The sequence below is a fragment of the Girardinichthys multiradiatus genome, chromosome 19, assembly GCF_021462225.1.
Source record: "Girardinichthys multiradiatus isolate DD_20200921_A chromosome 19, DD_fGirMul_XY1, whole genome shotgun sequence".
NCBI classification, from domain to species: Eukaryota; Metazoa; Chordata; class Actinopteri; order Cyprinodontiformes; family Goodeidae; genus Girardinichthys; species Girardinichthys multiradiatus.
The window spans coordinates 12278482-12296331 of record NC_061811.1 but is presented as its reverse complement, the minus strand read 5'-3'; the positions used below and the strand labels follow the sequence as shown (position 1 = coordinate 12296331).

Here is a 17850-nt window from a genome sequence, read left to right as displayed (position 1 = left end):
ATTTAAATCCAGGAGGGATTATAGCCCCCCTGTTAGGAAGGAAAAGAGGGGGAAAAAACACTTATTGAATCCATTAGTTTTAAACATTTAAAGGACCATCGAAGACAAACTGTTGGAGGGATAGACAGGGCTGTGTGTATGGCTTGTAATGTGTACTGAAGACAGCATGGCATGGCACGGTGTAAATCTGCCCTAGATTAAATAGCCGTTTTAATCCCCCATTTCTGCCCCATAAATTGGGTTTCCCTCAACCCCGGCCTTGGCATTCTAATGTGCGAAAAAGAAAACTAGAGCAGAAGCCGAGGCATAATAATCTGCACGTTAAAAGCTCTGACAGCAGGACAGCAGAGGAGAAAGGCAGAGACGTAAAGATAAACAACAGAATAGGTACAGGCTTTGACTGAGGTCAGAAAAGCTTCTATAAGTGCATCTCTTGTCATCTTTTGGTCAGCTGTAAACATTTATTGTAAGAAATGTGAGCTGTGAGCTGGAATTGGACTCAAGTTTTTATTCATCAGAATTTCTCGAGTCCATTTCTGACTCAGAAGGTGATGTGAAATACAGATTTAGCCACTTAGCGTGCATCACTCTTGCAGCACATTGGCTCAGGTTTCCCACACCTTACAAAAGTCTTGACCCACCCTGCACTTCTTCACAATTAACTTTTAGAGATCAACCGTTTTTGACAGTTTTCCAGAATTTCTTGAGAATTTTAAAATCTGCCACATTTTCACTCCTTTAAACTGAATCTGTTCCTATTTTGTGATTCATGTAGAAAAAAAGAAAATGCAGCTTATCCTCCTTTTATGTTTTTCAGCTGCCTTTACTCTGATACCCCTGAATAAAATTAAGTGACGCTGCTTGTCTTCAGAAAGTAATTAATTAGTAAATAAACTCCACCTCTGGGAAATTTTATTTCAGTACAAAGACATCTGTGCCATGAAGGCCTCAGACGTTTGTTAGAGAACATTAGTGAACAAACAGCTCCATGGAACATTAGACAGACACCTGAGCATTTCTAAGGGAAGCAGCCAAGAACCCCATGGTAACTCTGGAGGAGCTGCAGAGAACCACAGCTCTGCTGGGAGAATCTCCATAAGAAGTTAAAATTTGACATGAGCCATGTAGGGGACAGAACAAACCCAGAAGAAGATGCTCTTCTTCTAACACCAGTTCACCCACTCCCTAAGTTCAATCCATTTACATCAAAAACTAACACTGCACATGACCCTGAACCCGCCATCCTCGTGGCGAAACATGGTAGTGTCATGCTATGGGGATGCTTTTCTTCAGGGAAGCTGGTTAGAGTTGATGATAAGACAAGATGGTATTAATTACGTACAAATGCACAAAATGCTTTTCAGATTGTTATTTGTGAGAGTTTTGAAAACCATGTTCATGTTCCTTCTAATTCATAATAATGTACTACTTTTTGTTTATCCGTCACCATAATATCCCAACAACATCTATAAAGTTTGTGGTTGTAATGAGAAAAAGTGCATGAATGTTGAATATTTTTGAAAGGGTCTTTAGGACAGTATTTTACCTCCAGTGAACTGCATCATCTTTTGTTATTTTTGTAGATAAAATAGTTCATTTTGCTGAAGAACACATTTTGAAAACTCTAAAAAAAACTTACATGACAAAATGAACATTAAACATTTAATGTAAAAAATTTAGCAAAATTTAAGAAGTGAGCAGCGGTTTCAGACTTTTCAACAGTGCTATAAATCCCTCAACCGAGCACTTTGGTTGGTTTTGGAGAAGCTCCCCATGCTTTTTCCAGGACTCAATCATGGAGTTTGCTTCCAGCTCTGGCGTAGTCTGTCCCTCTCCTTGAGCAGGTGGGAAACGGCTGAGCGTATGGCTGCTGCCTGGGGATCCGTGGGGTCTTTCTCCAAGTAGAGAGTAAAGTGCTGAATGCTGCAGGTCAGCAGGTGGTCTGGACTGTAGCCCCGGTGACCTGAGCGGAGCAGCCTCTCGCACGCCAGAGCAAGGTTCTTGTCCCAGTTTGGAGGGTAGACTGAGTGGGCCCCAATAATTTCTGTATACAGCTGTATTGAACAGAGAAGTGTGTAAAACTAATGCAAACTTAATTTCCGCATGGGTCTTCTGTCTGATGCACGTTTATTAAGGTCAGACTCACAGTGTAAGACAGCTCAAAGAGACGCGCTTTCCCCTCGCCATGCGTCCTCTCTGCCAGGTCAAACAGAAAGAAAGCCGTCTTCATCCTGAAACAAAGCACACAGGCTCAGGGCTAAGTGCTGGATGGATGAGTAATGCAGATCCACACTTTCAAACGCACCACTACGATGGAGTGATTTATGTAGATGCAACCTCCAAACAGTATGTACATGTAGATGCTCTACCACACAAGACTGGTTTATGGAGATGTTCTCGGGAGCCCAGCATGCATGGTGACGCAGCTTTTTATTTGCACTATACAGGGACATCGATATATTCTGTAAAATGTTTAAACATACCTCGCTTGCCACATCTCCTCGTTAGCAACACGCTCCCAAGATGCAGGATTAAAACTGTTCAAAATAAAGCAAAAATAGTTGATTTAAAGCAGCTTCAGGCACACGTTTATGCACCAGTCCTGTAACTATAAATGATAACATTGCAGGTTTTAATCATGCATCAACACGAAATGACTGAGCAACAATACAAGCTAACACATTAGACATGCAGTTAAACCACACCTGCCTTTCTTCGCTTTCCCGAGTGCAACCACTTGACCTCTTCTTCAAAAGAATATTTTAGCAGCAAGGTCTCTCGGCTAATATTTGGCTCGTGGGCATCTGTGGACACGCTTGTCGTGAGGGCGCGGGAAATAATGTCACAGTATTCAGCCGTGGATATCTTAGTGAAAGAAGGGCTGCTGGCAACAGCAACAGAATATGGAGCTTTGACTAATTCCAGTTTTGACACAGTTATTGACAAAATGCAATAAGAAACTCATTATTTTTCATCTTCCGTCTTATTTCAAATGGCTGAGGGCCTAATGTCTTGCTCTGGTTGAATTCACAAAGAGGAGGATCACAGCGTATGAACTCAATGCGAGGAAACTCTGTTGGAGTCTGAGGAAAGGAGACCTCAGAGAGAAAGTAGCAAGTGGATTTATTTCAAAAGATTCATCATTTTTTGTCAGCAGCAGTGCTGCAAAAACTACACCTTGCTAATTTTTAAGCCCCTAAGAATCTCTGACACAGGACTAGTATTATGGTATACAAAAGGTATTGCCCCCCTCCCCCACCTATTACTGTGCACTACAGGTCAGCTGGCTGAAAGAAGACACCATTAATTTTACCTCACACAAAAGAAAGACAAATTTGATTGTCTGGAAAAATATTATATGGATTCCTTATATAAATATTAATATATTTCAAGCATTTATTTCTATTAATTTAGGTGATTAAGTCATATAACTAATGAAAACCCAAAATTAAATTTATCAGAAAACTTGAATATAACCAATAAAAAAATTTAAACAGAAATATGTGAGGACTGTGTCCATGTACTGTACAGTATACAGGTTCAGTACTTGGTCAACGCTTCTTTTACATGAGTTACTGCATGTATGCAGTGCAGCATGCAAGGCAATCTGCCTGTGGTTCTGCTAAAAAAAACCTATGACCTTCAGCCCCTCTCTATTGTTGGCTCTGGTGTCTCTCATCTTCATGATGACAATAATTCATAGGTTCTCTGCGGGGTATAGGTCAGGTCAATTTACTGACCCATAAAGCAGAGTGATAACACGGTCCTTAAAGGAGGTGTCGGTACTTTTGGCAGTGTGGGCAGGTACCAAGTCCTGCTGGGAAATGAAATCAACATGTCCATAAGCCTTGTGAGCAGAGGGAAGCATAAAGTGCTCTTTAGTAGTAGATGGCCAGCTGACTTTGAACTTGATAAAACACAGTGGACCAACAGCAACAGATGACATTGCTCCCCAAATCATCACCGACTGTGTAAACCTCAACTTCAGGCAACCTATATTCTGTGCCTTCATCTGGTCCAAAGCTCTTTTCTTTATCTGAGAAAAGGACTTTGTAAAAACGAACAGCAGTCCTGTCCTTCCCCTTAGCCCAGTTAAGACAATTTGGATGTTCTGGAATGGCTTAACACAAGGAATATTGCAGCTCATGTCTTGGATACGTCTGTGTGTGCTGGATTTTGAAGAACTGACTCCAGCTGCTGTCCAGACCACATGAATTCTCTCGATGGGTGCAGTTATCTTTTTAAAGCAGACCTTTTCCTTCCACTTTGCTTTCCATCAATATGCTCGGATGCAGCACCTTGTGAACGGACAGCTTCTTTAGCAATTACTTTTTATGGCTAACCTTATATTTGGAGGGTGTCAGTGACTGCCTGCTTGACAATGGTCGGCAGTCTTCCCTATGATTGTTTAGGCTGTGATATAATATTCATGTATTATAATTTTCTTTTATTGGTTTCTGTAATATTCTACGTTTCAGTGAAATTGGGTTCTCTGCGCATTTGGGATTTTCATTAGCTGGAAGAAAGATTTATCAAAATTAGCAGATATATGACTGTGTGTAAAGTATCTATCCATGAGTGTCACTTTTTAAAAATGATTTATTGAAATTAACATTTTATTGATAGTCAAATTTATTGAAATTATATTAAGCTGGCATTTTTGTTTAAGTCTGTGTATAAAAACCTGTAAAAAATAAAATAAATGTTTCAGATAGCATTGTTTATATCTATAATGTTCATAATGTTATATTAATTTAGCAGCAGTAGGGATAGTTGTTTTTTTGTCACAAATAAAATCAATTACATCAAGTTATACAAGTATGTTTAACAGTTTTGTGTAAATACAGTAACATTGTGAAACTGTGATGTTTTACAGGTTGTCATACACATGGTTTTCTGTTGATGCGTGGTCACCTGTTGTGTGGCTCGCTCCAGTTATAGATGCTGCGGGTGCGCTCGGCCCATTGTTCTGGTGAAAACTGCCTCTGGGCCGGCACCAGGTAGTCACACACACCCAAAGGCCAGCGAGAGAAGCTGCCTTCCCAGCTTGGATCACCATCAGTCAGCCCAATGCAGGCAAACACGTCCCTGCTGTAGAGGGGGGGGGTGCCATGGTGATTCATGTTGTGAAACAATCTACATACAAGCAATTCCTCACATCAAAACACCTTTTAGACTTACTTTATCTCTGTGCTGCTCACCGACCCCGGTGGTTAATCCCAGAGGTCAGTTTTACCCCACAGTGAGAGATTAATTTTGGCCTGGCAAACACTGCCCCCTGGTGGGCTTGGTATTAACCAGGCACAAAGCAATTTTAGGGTCTCATATCTTTCTGGGGGAGTAGACATGACAACAGGGAGCAGCATTGAGTCTACCAGAGATAGTTTAACCAACTCCAGTTGATTATTTGACTTTTGTAGTTTTTCAAAATCTTTTCCAGCTTTAACAGTTCTGTAGGCTTATGTTCTCCCTTCACTCACCGCTGTGTGGACCAACCCCACTGATCTCTCCCTTGTTAGATCACCCACTCGTTGTTTGGACCATTGTTACCCTCCCAGTTCATTCGCTTAATTTAACATCTTCCTATTTAGCTGTTCAGACTATCCCTTCATCTCTTCTCTGTTCTCTCAGTGTGTCTCAGAGACTCACTGTGTGTTGTGGGACAGAAACTGCTTGAGACTGAAGGTGTCCTTCTCTTCGTGGTGCACTGGGTCCCACCAGCGGCCAGGAAAATGGACTCCAGGAAGATGCTCCCCCAGTTTGGCCACATACCAAGAATATGTCATCATCTGGCAACAAGAAAGAACCAACAAATCTGTGTGAAAACGTAACGCCCTATGATTAAGTAGCTACAGAAAAATAATGCAAAAAATTCTTCATTTATAGAGATGCGCCGATTAGAAATTTATGGCTGATTTTGATTACGGAGTTTGATAAAGCTTGATACAAGCTGGTTCAACTGTCTTTAAAAACTATGAATACAACTCAATAATTTGACAGTCCTTTCTGATAAAGACCCTGCCTTTGTCACACAGCTCTGCAGTTAAACAGGGTTTCACCTATGTATCAAAACAGTAAGCATTTCCTTATCCAACCTGTTTCACAACAGAAAGACTTTGATTCTCCAAAGGGATAAAACTTTGCGGTTATATGTTCAGCTTCCTGTTATCTGCTGACGTCTAACTCGCTGTAGGTGCCTGAATGAACAGTTGCCATACCTACGTAGAAAATACAGTTTCCTTTTAGAAGCTTCTTAGACCTTTTGTGCTTCCTCTGACTTCCTTTCTAACACCTCGCTGATACTGAAAATGTGTGTGAGTCTTCTTTTCTCAGTAACTACACTGCGACCTGGTAACTCTTACAAGAGGTGGGTTTACTGATCAGAACAAACATCGGATGTTTGGTAACTGACCACCAGATTAAGCAAAGAAAATCGCCTCATTCTGATACTTTTTTTTGTATAGATTGAAGTTTAAAGCTTTTAAAATTCCAACGAATATAGACACATTTACAGCCAAACGTGTGTCTAGGAAGGTATTTGAACAACTCCCATAAAAAAATATTCTGGAGTTAAAACTCTAAAGTATTTAATCCTTTTTCTCTGCCAGTAAACCATCGTTTTTCCATCACAACTTTTGTTTTTTTGTTCATGAAGGATTTATAAAATTTGTATTAGTTCATTTTTCCCTAAAAACATCTTTATTTACATACTTTAGAGAAAATTTTTAATTTATTTGGTTTGTGTTACTAAAATTAATGTAATGATTCGCATTGATTCTTTGGTTGGTATTGTTAGTAGAACCCCACGTAGAACAGTTGGATAGTGAATAGAGGCAGCAGAACTGAGGTTCTGACCTCCTGGTCGACCAGGCGGATATCGGGCCGGATGTCTTGGCAGTAGTGTAGGTAACGCAGAGAGTTTCCTGGCAGATCTCCTCTGGTCAGGATGAGTGAGTCTTTTGGGAAGGAGGCCAGAAGCTCCCTGCCGAACCGCTCCACCACATTGTTACCGCTCTGGTCACACTCCCTGAAATGATAATCATGTATTCAATCATCATAATTCAGAAATAAGGGCGCCCTTACCTTTGCTCAGATGTGTGTTATATATACAGCTGTGAACATGTGCATTTTTGCTCTCAGGGTGCTCTGAGGGTAAGTCGCTGGTGTGCTCCCCGCCCCTTTCCTTCAAACAGCTCCCTGGCTGCCTATCTAACTGTAAAGAGGCAGGTGTGATTGGTCTGACAGCACAGGCCATGCTCTCCTCCTTGATCAAAGCCACTCAGTGATGGCTGTCTGGCACTCTGCGGAGCTGCGCTGGTGTAATCTGCCTTCTCGGACAGCTAACATCTCAGACTGAGCCCTGCGACTGGAATCTGCATGCTAACCGTGCCTCTCTTTAGCCTTTACCAACAGGCGAGCAGAGGAAAAACCTGACATGTGGAGTTCAGACCTGTGGTAAATGTAGGAGAAACAAATCAGGTTGACTCAGGAAAAACATCGACTTGGGTAGGGATTTTAGACAGAAGTAAAAGGGTTTTATTTCACCTAAACTTTAAAAAGCAGAAGTATTGGACTTTGCTTTTTATACAGTGTCTTGCAAAAGTATTTATACCGCTAGACGTTTCTCACATTTTGCACATTTGTATTGAGCCCCTCAGAGTCAACACTTTCTACAATCACCTCTGCTGCAATTAGAGCTGGAAGTCTTCTCTGGCATGTCTCTATCAGCTTTGCACATCAAGTTATAGAATCTGTTGCCCATTGTTCTTTATAAAAACAGCTCAAGCTGAATTAGATTGGATGGAGGTATTGAAATAAAGGGGACTGAATAAATATGCATCCTCCACCTTTCAGATTTTTACTTGTAAAAATGTGGAAAACCATGTATCATTATACTTCCACTTCTCAATGATGCGCTACTCTGTGTTGGTCTATCACGAAGAATCCCAGTAAAATGCTTTTATTTAAAAAATCTGACATTGTAGCTTGACAAAATGTGAAAAAGTTGTAGGGGAATAAAAACGTCTTAAAGGCATTTTATTTGCTTCCAGTGTAATTTCTGCAGCAGGAGTAAAGTTTAACTAACAGATAAATGCTCAGAGATTGTGCAGAATAAAAAAGCTTGCTGCAAAAACACAATTAGAGCCTGGAATTACTAATAGCCGGTGGAAGTGCAACACAATGAAGCAATAATAATTATGTCTACAGTGATCAAAATCTTTGCTGTTGTAAAATTGGTTCTGTAATTGTCTGCACACTTAAATGTTACAAAGTTAAATTAGAGTTTGAGCCCTAACAAAATAGGAGCATTTAACTACAAATCTACAGAGTAGAAATATTGCTGAACAAATGCTGACTTTGCTTTACTTGGACTCTGTCCTTATTTAACTACAAGGCAAAAAATGCCATCTTAAAACATCGAGGCAGTCTTTAAATCTTCACATACTGTTTGTCTGTTGTTTTACATCCAATAAAATGCTGCTTTATTATTAGAAGACATCACCAGCACATGCTTTTTTTTGCAGTCAATGGCAACTGGTTTATTTATTGTAACTTTGCAAAATGTTTACCTATGGTTGGTGTGACCCATTTGTCCCAGCAGAGCTAAAGTGAAGACCCAGCCGGTGGTTTTCCACAGCCCTCCATGTCCATGCCACCTCTCCAGCTTACTGTGAGCATGGCTCAAACCGAGGCCAGCCAGCACACAAACTGCAGCATCGCTCTGGAGCCAAAAACGCTCCACCTACAGGAAATTAAACACATATACATGTAAAATATACTATATTTACTCATAACAGTACGATTAAATTTATATATTCTAATTCATTGCAGCATTTTAGGCAGCTGAGAGCTATTAGATTGAATTTTGAGGAGAAATGTGACCGTTGCTGCATACCACTCCAAGCAGTAAAGGTCTGCTAATGTCCAGGTTAGCTCTCCAAGCAAAAAACAGAGAATAGACAAGCAGCATTGAAGTCAACAGCCAGGACACTGAGCGGCAGGTCCTTAAAGGGAAAGAATACTGATTATTACAAGAATCAGATATTTCAGTAATTCAAGTATTAAAGTAATCAATACTTAGATACAGTGCAAAAGTAAAGGTTTTTCTCATTGTGTCACAGTACATCTACAAACTACAATGTGCTTTATTGGAATTGCATCATTTTGACTTGGAATAAGAATTTAACTTTTTTTTTTATATTTACAAACAAAATCTGATTTTTTTTATTTTAAATTTTTTAAACAAAATCTAATTGCTTTCATTAGTAAATATAGTTGCCTTCAGAGGCTTGTTAAGAGATTATTAGTGACCAAACAGCATCATAAAGACCAGGGAACACAGCAGACAAGACAGATCAGGGGGAAAGTTGTGGAGAAGTCTGAAGCAAGATATAAAGCAATATCCTGATCTTTGAACATCTCACTGTTCAATTCATCATCTTTAAATGGACAGACTTTTTGGATTATGTGTAAAATGTGTGGAGGAAACCTAAAACTGCTCATCACCCTTAACAAACTATTCCCTATGGTAAAACACGGTGGTAGCACCATCATTCTGTGGGAATGCTTTTCCTTAGCAGGGAAGATGACTGGAGCTAGAGAAAGGGCAGTCAGGAACAATCAAAGAAACAAAAACTTGTTCCAGGCTGCAAAAAAGTTGAGATTGGGGCAGAGGTTCACCTTCCAGAAGGACTACAACCCTAAACATAAAGGTAGAGGTACAATGGCATGTATGCCACACTTTTCAAATTTTTGTTTGTAAATAAAAGTGTGAAAATCACGCATCCCTTTTACTTCCACTTAAAAATTACACACTACTTTCTGATGGTCTATAATGATAAAGACATACACTGAACTACTGTCTGTATTATTTAATGTAATCTTTATATATGCATTGCATCATTCTCCTTGTTAAAAACATAATTGTTTGAAAAACAGTTAAATTATTATTAATACTAACAGGGCACTTGAATATGTTAGCAAGCTAAGAGGTACATGATTGATTTTCTAATGCAGACTGAGTCATAAAGAGCTGCTGCCAACCTCTGAATCACAAACTCATTACACTATAGCTGTAAAATATGCTTACAGGCTACTAAAAAAAACATGTTGCTCTCATGGCAAAAACAAGTCATCATCTGAACCTAAATGATGCTTCCCAGTCCGAATAAGTTCCCCAGCAAACGGATGTTTCTCCATCAGCTGCTGTTTTATATGTGAGTTTATTTTTATTCATCCAGATTTTCTCATATCTGCAAAGATTAAAGATTTTCTTTTAAGTTAAGAAAATAATTTGCAAAAAGCAAAACAGTCTTTTGGTGTTGTAACACAGTACGAGTTGTAATATGAATTTCTGCCCTTCGGCACTCTGAGGGCTGACCTTGGTCTTGAGCTCCAGGGCAGCAACCAGCCTTTATCAGCACCACCCCACAAACCCCAGCGAAGCCACCACTGTGATAAATTACTGGATCCCACCGTCACATATACACAATGACTTACTGGCACAAGCGAATATGTTTTTATTTGAACATCTAAAATATACATCAACCTCTCTGGATCTGAATGTGGAGCGTCAGACAGCTTGACAGTGAGGAGCCTCAGCCCCGTTTTGTGTCTCTTTTTCAGGATCAGTGTTTTGTCAGTGGTCTTGTTAGCCTTCTTTCACTCCAGAGGATTAGAGTTTTTTTGGGAGAGGGGTAGAAGTGGCTGTTGAGTGTTGTGTGTTGCATGCTGCTGTCATCCTACCTGTCCCACGAGGACAAGAGAAGACCTATTCCTGCCAGAACCAAAACAGGAGGAGAGAGATCCGCCAGGCAGTGGTCCAGCTGGGCCCTGCACACATGAACCACACATGTACGGATATATAGCATGTGATAGACACCAAAGACAAGCTTAATTACCCTTCGTGATGCTGAAGTCAATGACAGCAATTATCAAATGCCCTCCTTCCCATATGAAAACAAACTCCCTGGACTGTGTGCTTCTTCTTTCAATCGGATTGACAGATACGAATGACTGTGTCATCCGTCCCCGGCAACCCTGTCCTCTCCTCACAGCGCCTGTCATTCACAAAGCGCTTGCTCAGTGCAGAGAGATAGTTCCCTGCCTCTTCCTTAATACCCATCTCTATTTGACAGCTTATTGAGTCTCTATATCTCCCAATGAACACTGTGTGTGATGTGCTCATGAGCCTGTGTTTGTGTGAGAGTGTGTCAACTTCTCCGGCGGGTTTACGTCTCCGGAGCGACATGCCTGTCATGTTCGTCTCTTTTACCCATATTGAAGGTGTGCGTGTCCGTCAAGCAGCAGGGGCGATGGGAAGGGGTGGCTGGCTGACAGAAGGGGGTCTGATGGTGGGGGGTCCTAAGATGAACATGCACCCCAACCCGCGCCCCCCACCCTCCCATGTCCCATCAGTTGGAGAAGGATAGCAGCAGTGGGATGACAGCGGTGGTGGCAGAGAGCAAAAGGAGGATATTTATTGGTGGGAAAATAATACAATTTCTCCAGCTCTGCAGCAGTGTTTGTCATCACAGCTCGTCACGGTTCACCACCAGAGCTGAGTGATCAGTTCAAACTGCAAGAGAAACAGACCACAGCGTTTTTGGCCCTGTAAGCAGGTTCAGTTCTTTGATGGGAGAGAGTGGAACAGGAAGAACAAAAGCTGCCAGACTGAGCAGGGGAGGAAGGAGGGACGCAGCAACTCTTGGCTCTCAGAAGATTGGCATGTCTGCAGTTAAACCTGAGTAAACCACCATAACCATTAAGCATTGAGTGGCTGCATCCTCCATCTTCAGACCTAAATGTGCTCTCAGTGTGTCTGAGATCAAAGCCCTCACTTTACATTGCAGCTTCTCTTTTGCTCCATCTTAGGTTTACAAGTAAAATTCACAGAGTTAAACTATGCAGATGAGGCAGGAAAATGTTCATTAAACATTTAGCCACTTAGAATCAAATAATGGCACTATATATGTATACATACACACACACAAGGGAACACTCAACACAATATAACTCCAAGTAAATCAAACTTCTGTGAAATCAAACTGTCCACTTAGGAAGCAACACTGATTGACAATCAATTTCACAGCTGTTGTGCAAATCGAATAGACAACAGGGGGAAATCTTTGGCGATTAGCAAGACACACTCAATAAAGGAGTGGTTCTGCAGGTGGGGACCACAGACCACGTCTCAGTACCTATGCTTTCTGGCTAATGTTTTGGTCACTTTTGAATGTTGGTGATGTTTTCACACTCGTGGTAGCATGAGACGGACTCTACAACCCACACAAGTGGCTCAGGTAGTGCAGCTCATCCAGGATGGCACATCAATGCGAGCTGTGGCAAGAAGGTTTGCTGTGTCTGTCAGCGTAGTGTCCAGAGCCTGGAGGCGCTACCAGGAGACAGACCAGTACACCAGGAGACATGGAGGAGGACATAGGAGGGCAACAACCCAGCAGCAGGACCGCTACCTCCGCCTTTGTGCAAGGAGGAACAGGAGGTGCACTGCCAGAGCCCTGCAAAATGACCTCCAGCAGGCCACAAATGTGCATGTGTCTGCACAAACGGTTAGAAACCGGTTCTATGAGGATGGTATGAGGGCCCAACGTCCAAAAATGGGGGTTGTGCTCACAGCCCAACACCGTGCAGGACGCTTGGCATTTGCCAGAGAACACCAGGATTGGCAAATTCGCCACTGGTGCCCTGTGCTCTTCACAGATGAAAGCAGGTTCACACTGAGCACATGTGACAGACGTGACAGAGTCTGGAGACACCGTGGAGAGAGATCTGCTGCCTGCAACATCCTTCAGCATGACCGGTTTGGCAGTGGGTCAGTAATGGTGTGGGGTGGCATTTCTTTGGAGGGCCGCATGGCATGATGTCCCAGAGCACATCTGGGACATCGTGTCTCGCTCCACCCACCAAATTGGATTTCCATTGATGATTTTTGTGTGATTTTGTTGTCAACACACTCAGCATTGTGTATATATACACTGCTCAAAAAAATAAAGGGAACACTCAAATAACCTAGATCTGAATGAATGAAATATTCTCATTGAATACTTTGTTCTGTACAAAGTTGAATGTGCTGACAACAAAATCAGACAAAAATCATCAATGGAAATCAAATTTATCAACCACTGGAGGTCTGGATTTGGAGTCACACACAAAATTTAAGTGGAAAAAAACAACTACAGGCTGATCCAACTTTGATGTAACGTCCTTAAAACAAGTCAAAATGAGGCTCAGTATTGTGTGTGGCCTCCACGTGTCTGTATGACCTCCCTACAATACCTGGGCATGCTCCTGGTGAGATGGTGGATGGTCTCCTGAGGGATCTCCTCCCAGACCTGGACTAAAGCATCCACCAACTCCTGGACAGTCTGTGATGCAACGTGACGTTGGTGGATGGAGCGAGACATTATGTCCCAGATGTGCTCAATCAGATTCAGGTCTGGGGAACGGACGGGCCAGTCCATAGCTTCAACGTCTTCATCTTACAGGAACTGCTGACACACTCCAGCCACAAGAGGTCTAGCATTGTCCTGCATTAGGAGGAACCCAGGGCCAACCGCACCAGCATATGGTCTCACAAGGGGTCTGAGGATCTCATCTCAGTACCTAATGGCAGTCAGGCTACCTCTGGCGAGCACATGGAGGATCATGCGGCCCTCCAAAGAAATGCCACCCCACACCATTACTTACCCACTGCCAAACCGGTCATGCTGAAGGATGTTGCAGGCAGCAGATCACTCTTCACGGTGTCTCCAGACTCTGTCACATGTGCTCAGTGTGAACCTGCTTTCATGTGTGAAGAACACAGGGCACCAGTGGCGAATTTGCCAATCCTGGTGTTCTCTGGCAAATGCCAAGCGTCCTGCATGGTGTTGGGCTGTGAGCACAACCCCCATTTGTGGACGTTGGGCCCTCGTACCATCCTCATGGAGTCGGTTTCTAACCGTTTGTGCAGACACATGCACATTTGTAGCCTGCTGGAGGTCATTTTGCGGGGCTCTGGCAGTGCTCCTCCTGTTCCTCCTTGCACAAAGGCGGAGGTAGCGGTCCTGCTGCTGGGTTGTTGCCGTCCTACGGCCTCCTCCACATCTCCTGGTGTACTGGCCTGTCTCCTGGTAGCGCCTCCAGGTTTTGGACACTACGCTGACAGACACAGCAAACCTTCTTGCCACAGCTCACATTGATGTGCCATCCTGGATGAGCACATCAATGAGCAGTGAACGGATGGACTCTACATGCCTGGTTCCCACCGTGAAGCATGGAGGAGGAGGTGTGATGGTGTGGGAGTGCTTTGCTGGTGACACTGTTGGGGATTTATTCAAAATTAAAGGGATACTGAACCAGCATGGCTACCACAGCATCTTGTAGCGGCATGCTATTCCATCCGGTTTGTGTTTAGTTGGACCATCATTTATTTTTCAACAGGACAATGACCCCAAACACACCACCAGGCTGTGTAAGGGCTATTTGACCAAGAAGGAGAGTGATGGGGTGCTGCGCCAGATGACCTGGCCTCCACAGTCACCGGACCTGAACCCAATCGAGATGGTTTGGGGTGAGCTGGACCGCAGAGTGAAGGCAAAAGGGCCAACAAGTGCTAAGCATCTCTGGGAACTCCTTCAAGACTGTTGGAAAACCATTTCAGGTGACTACCTCTTGAAGCTCATCAACAAGAAGCCAAGAGTGTGCAGAGCAGTAATCAAAGCAAAAGGTGGCTACTTTGAAGAACCTAGAATATAAGACATATTTTCAGTTGTTTCACACTTTTTTGTTCAGTATATAATTCCACATGTGTTAATTCATAGTTTTGATGCCTTCAGTGTGAAGCTACAATATTCATAGTCATGAAAATAAAGACAACTCTTTGAATGAGGTGTGTCCAAACGTTTGGTCTGTACTGTATATATATATATATATATATATATATATATATATATATATATATATATATATATATATATACAGGGGTTGGACAATGAAACTGAAACACCTGGTTTTAGACCACAATAATTTATTAGTATGGTGTAGGGCCTCCTTTTGCGGCCAATACAGCGTCAATTCGTCTTGGGAATGACATATACAAGTCCTGCACAGTGGTCAGAGGGATTTTAAGCCATTCTTCTTGCAGGATGGTGGCCAGGTCACTACGTGATACTGGTGGAGGAAAACGTTTCCAGACTCGCTCCTCCAAAACACCCCAAAGTGGTTCAATAATATTCAGATCTGGTGACTGTGCAGGCCATGGGAGATGTTCAACTTCACTTTCATGTTCATCAAACCAATCTTTTACCAGTCTTGCTGTGTGTATTGGTGCATTGTCATCCTGATACACGGCACCACCTTTAGGATACAATCTTTGAACCATTGGATGCACATTCAATTCAATTCAAAGATACTTTATTGATCCCCGAGGGGAAATTAGAATTCCAGTACAACCCATCCAAACAGACATCATGACACAAGACAAAGGGGGGGACGGGTCACCGAGGCTTTGCTGCCCACTCACAGGCGCTGCTCTTGCTAGATGAGAAAAGAGGCCACATTAGGTAAGTAGAGGGAAAAAATAATATTTCACACTTTATCCTTAGCAGGATACAGTTTGAGATTGCAAAAAACCTCAGCACAAAGAATCAACAAGTTTACAAAACAACATCATGCCGGGAACGGTGAAGGTGGTATGAGGGGTGCATATGTTTATCTTGAGCATGTGTGTGTGTGCAAGTGAGTGCGTGCAAGTAAGTCCATGAAGCACTGTTCCAGAGGCCATTGTCCTTGATGATACGTTGGAATGTACATCAACCAGCCACAAAGTTCTGAGCAGGTCCACAGATGTCCTCAGGGAAGGGAGAGGGCAGAGGGAGCAGAGCGTCATGTTTACATAACTTCCAGGAGATGTTGAAGATAGCCAGCCATCAAGGCCGTGCAGGGGAGCCAGATTCAGAAAAACACTAATTATTTAGGTTAGGCTGACTCTTAATTGTCCGTCAGCCTTGAGAGTCTCGCTGGTGCTTCTCAAAGGCGAATCCAAACAGCCAAATTCCTGGTCTTTCTGCCAGATCCGAGCGAACAACTTTCTCCAAGATTTATCCCATTTCACCCCTGAGTCCAGGAACCGCAACCTGCCTGCGATCCTGTATAAGGATCACATCCAGTCTGTGATTCAGCTCACGTAACATCTCAGTCTGAGTGCTGATCGCTCTGAAGATCCCATCATACATACCAGGCAGCCTTACAATGGCCAGAACAGCTGCTGACATTCTCCGAATTTCTCGATATGCCAGGTAACCGCTGACTCCAAAAAGCAGAAATCCTGATCAAACATCCAATTATATACACATCTTCCACATCCTCGACTGACATTATCGACAAACACACAATCCTCCACTTCTGCCAGGAGTCCATCGTGTATCCAGAGAAAAACGTCCCGTCCGGGCCAGTGGGCTCTCCCGACCCCTGTCTTCTCGTCGAGAAAATTTGATGAATTGCATTGAGAGACCAGCTGACCAAATCCATATTTGGGAAGAATTTGGAAGATATGCAAAAAGAGGCTCCAAAAAAGACAAGACACAGAGCTGAAGCAGGGCAGATATGGGAGGGGTGCGGGAGACAGAGAAAAAGCGTCCTCCTCCACCGAGAGCAGGAAAATGGTCCTCAAGAATGGTTCGGTAGTCCTTGGCAGTGACGTGCCCATCTAGCACAAGTATTGGGCCAAGGGAATGCCATGATATGGCAGCCCAAACCATCACTGATCCACCCCCATCCTTCACTCTGGGCATGCAACAGTCTGGGTGGTACGCTTCTTTGGGGCGTCTCCACACCGTAACTCTCCCGGATGTGGGGAAAAAAGTAAAGGTGGACTCATCAGAGAACAATACATGTTTCACATTGTCCACAGCCCAAGATTTGTGCTCCTTGCACCATTGAAACCAACATTTGGCATTGGCATGAGTGACCAAAGGTTTGGCTATAGCAGCCCGGCCGTGTATATTGATCCTGTGGAGCTCCTGACGGACAGTTCTGGTGGAAACAGGAGAGTTGAGGTGCACATTTAATTCTGCCGTGATTTGGGCAGCCGTGGTTTTATGTTTTTTGGATACAATCCAGGTTAGCACCCGAACATCCCTTTCAGACAGCTTCCTCTTGCGTCCACAGTTAATCCTGTTGGATGTGGTTCGTCCTTCTTGGTGGTATGCTGACATTACCCTGGATACCGTGGCTCTTGATACATCACAAAGACTTGCTGTCTTGGTCACAGATGCGCCAGCAAGACGTGCACCAACAATTTGTCCTCTTTTGAACTCTGGTATGTCACCCATAATGTTGTGTGCATTTCAATATTTTGAGCAAAACTGTGCTCTTACCCTGCTAATTGAACCTTCACACTCTGCTCTTACTGGTGCAATGTGCAATCAATGAAGACTGGCTACCAGGCTGGTCCAAGTTAGCCATGAAACCTCCCACACTAAAATGACAGGTGTTTCAGTTTCATTGTCCAACCCCTGTATATTGATCAATCGATCGATAGCAACATTTTTTCAAACCTGCCTAAAACTTTTGCACAGTGTGTATATATATATATATATATATATATATATATATATATTTATATATATATGTATATATATTTATGCAGAGATGCAAAATGTCAATTATAAGAATTTGCTACAATTTCTGATAATAAATTGTCTGTAAAAATGGACTTCAAGTCATTTATTCCAACCGATATAAACAGGGAAGCAGCTTGTAAAAATATTCAAAGGAAAGGCGTTGAACTTTTTCACTTTTTGTCCAATTACAATCAAACGCACCAGTGTATATTATTGGGATTTTATG

At 42.7% G+C, this 17850-nt stretch overlaps 1 protein-coding gene across 3 annotated transcripts in view; it reads right to left on the bottom strand.

Annotated features, from left to right (window-relative positions):
• Nucleotides 1–890: 890 nt before the first annotated feature.
• tmem260 (transmembrane protein 260) overlaps nucleotides 891–17850 on the bottom strand; it is a 41998-nt gene continuing 25038 nt past the window's right edge. For all 3 annotated transcript variants that reach the window (XM_047345959.1, XM_047345961.1, XM_047345960.1), the window contains 9 exons: nucleotides 10747–10833; nucleotides 8897–9005; nucleotides 8571–8743; nucleotides 6856–7027; nucleotides 5650–5789; nucleotides 4915–5091; nucleotides 2484–2537; nucleotides 2147–2231; nucleotides 891–2054 (listed from right to left, as the gene is read on the bottom strand). In XM_047345959.1, the coding sequence (XP_047201915.1) occupies nucleotides 1794–2054; nucleotides 2147–2231; nucleotides 2484–2537; nucleotides 4915–5091; nucleotides 5650–5789; nucleotides 6856–7027; nucleotides 8571–8743; nucleotides 8897–9005; nucleotides 10747–10833 (1258 nt within the window). In that variant the 3' untranslated portion in view covers nucleotides 891–1793. The remainder of the gene's footprint in view (nucleotides 2055–2146; nucleotides 2232–2483; nucleotides 2538–4914; nucleotides 5092–5649; nucleotides 5790–6855; nucleotides 7028–8570; nucleotides 8744–8896; nucleotides 9006–10746; nucleotides 10834–17850) is intronic.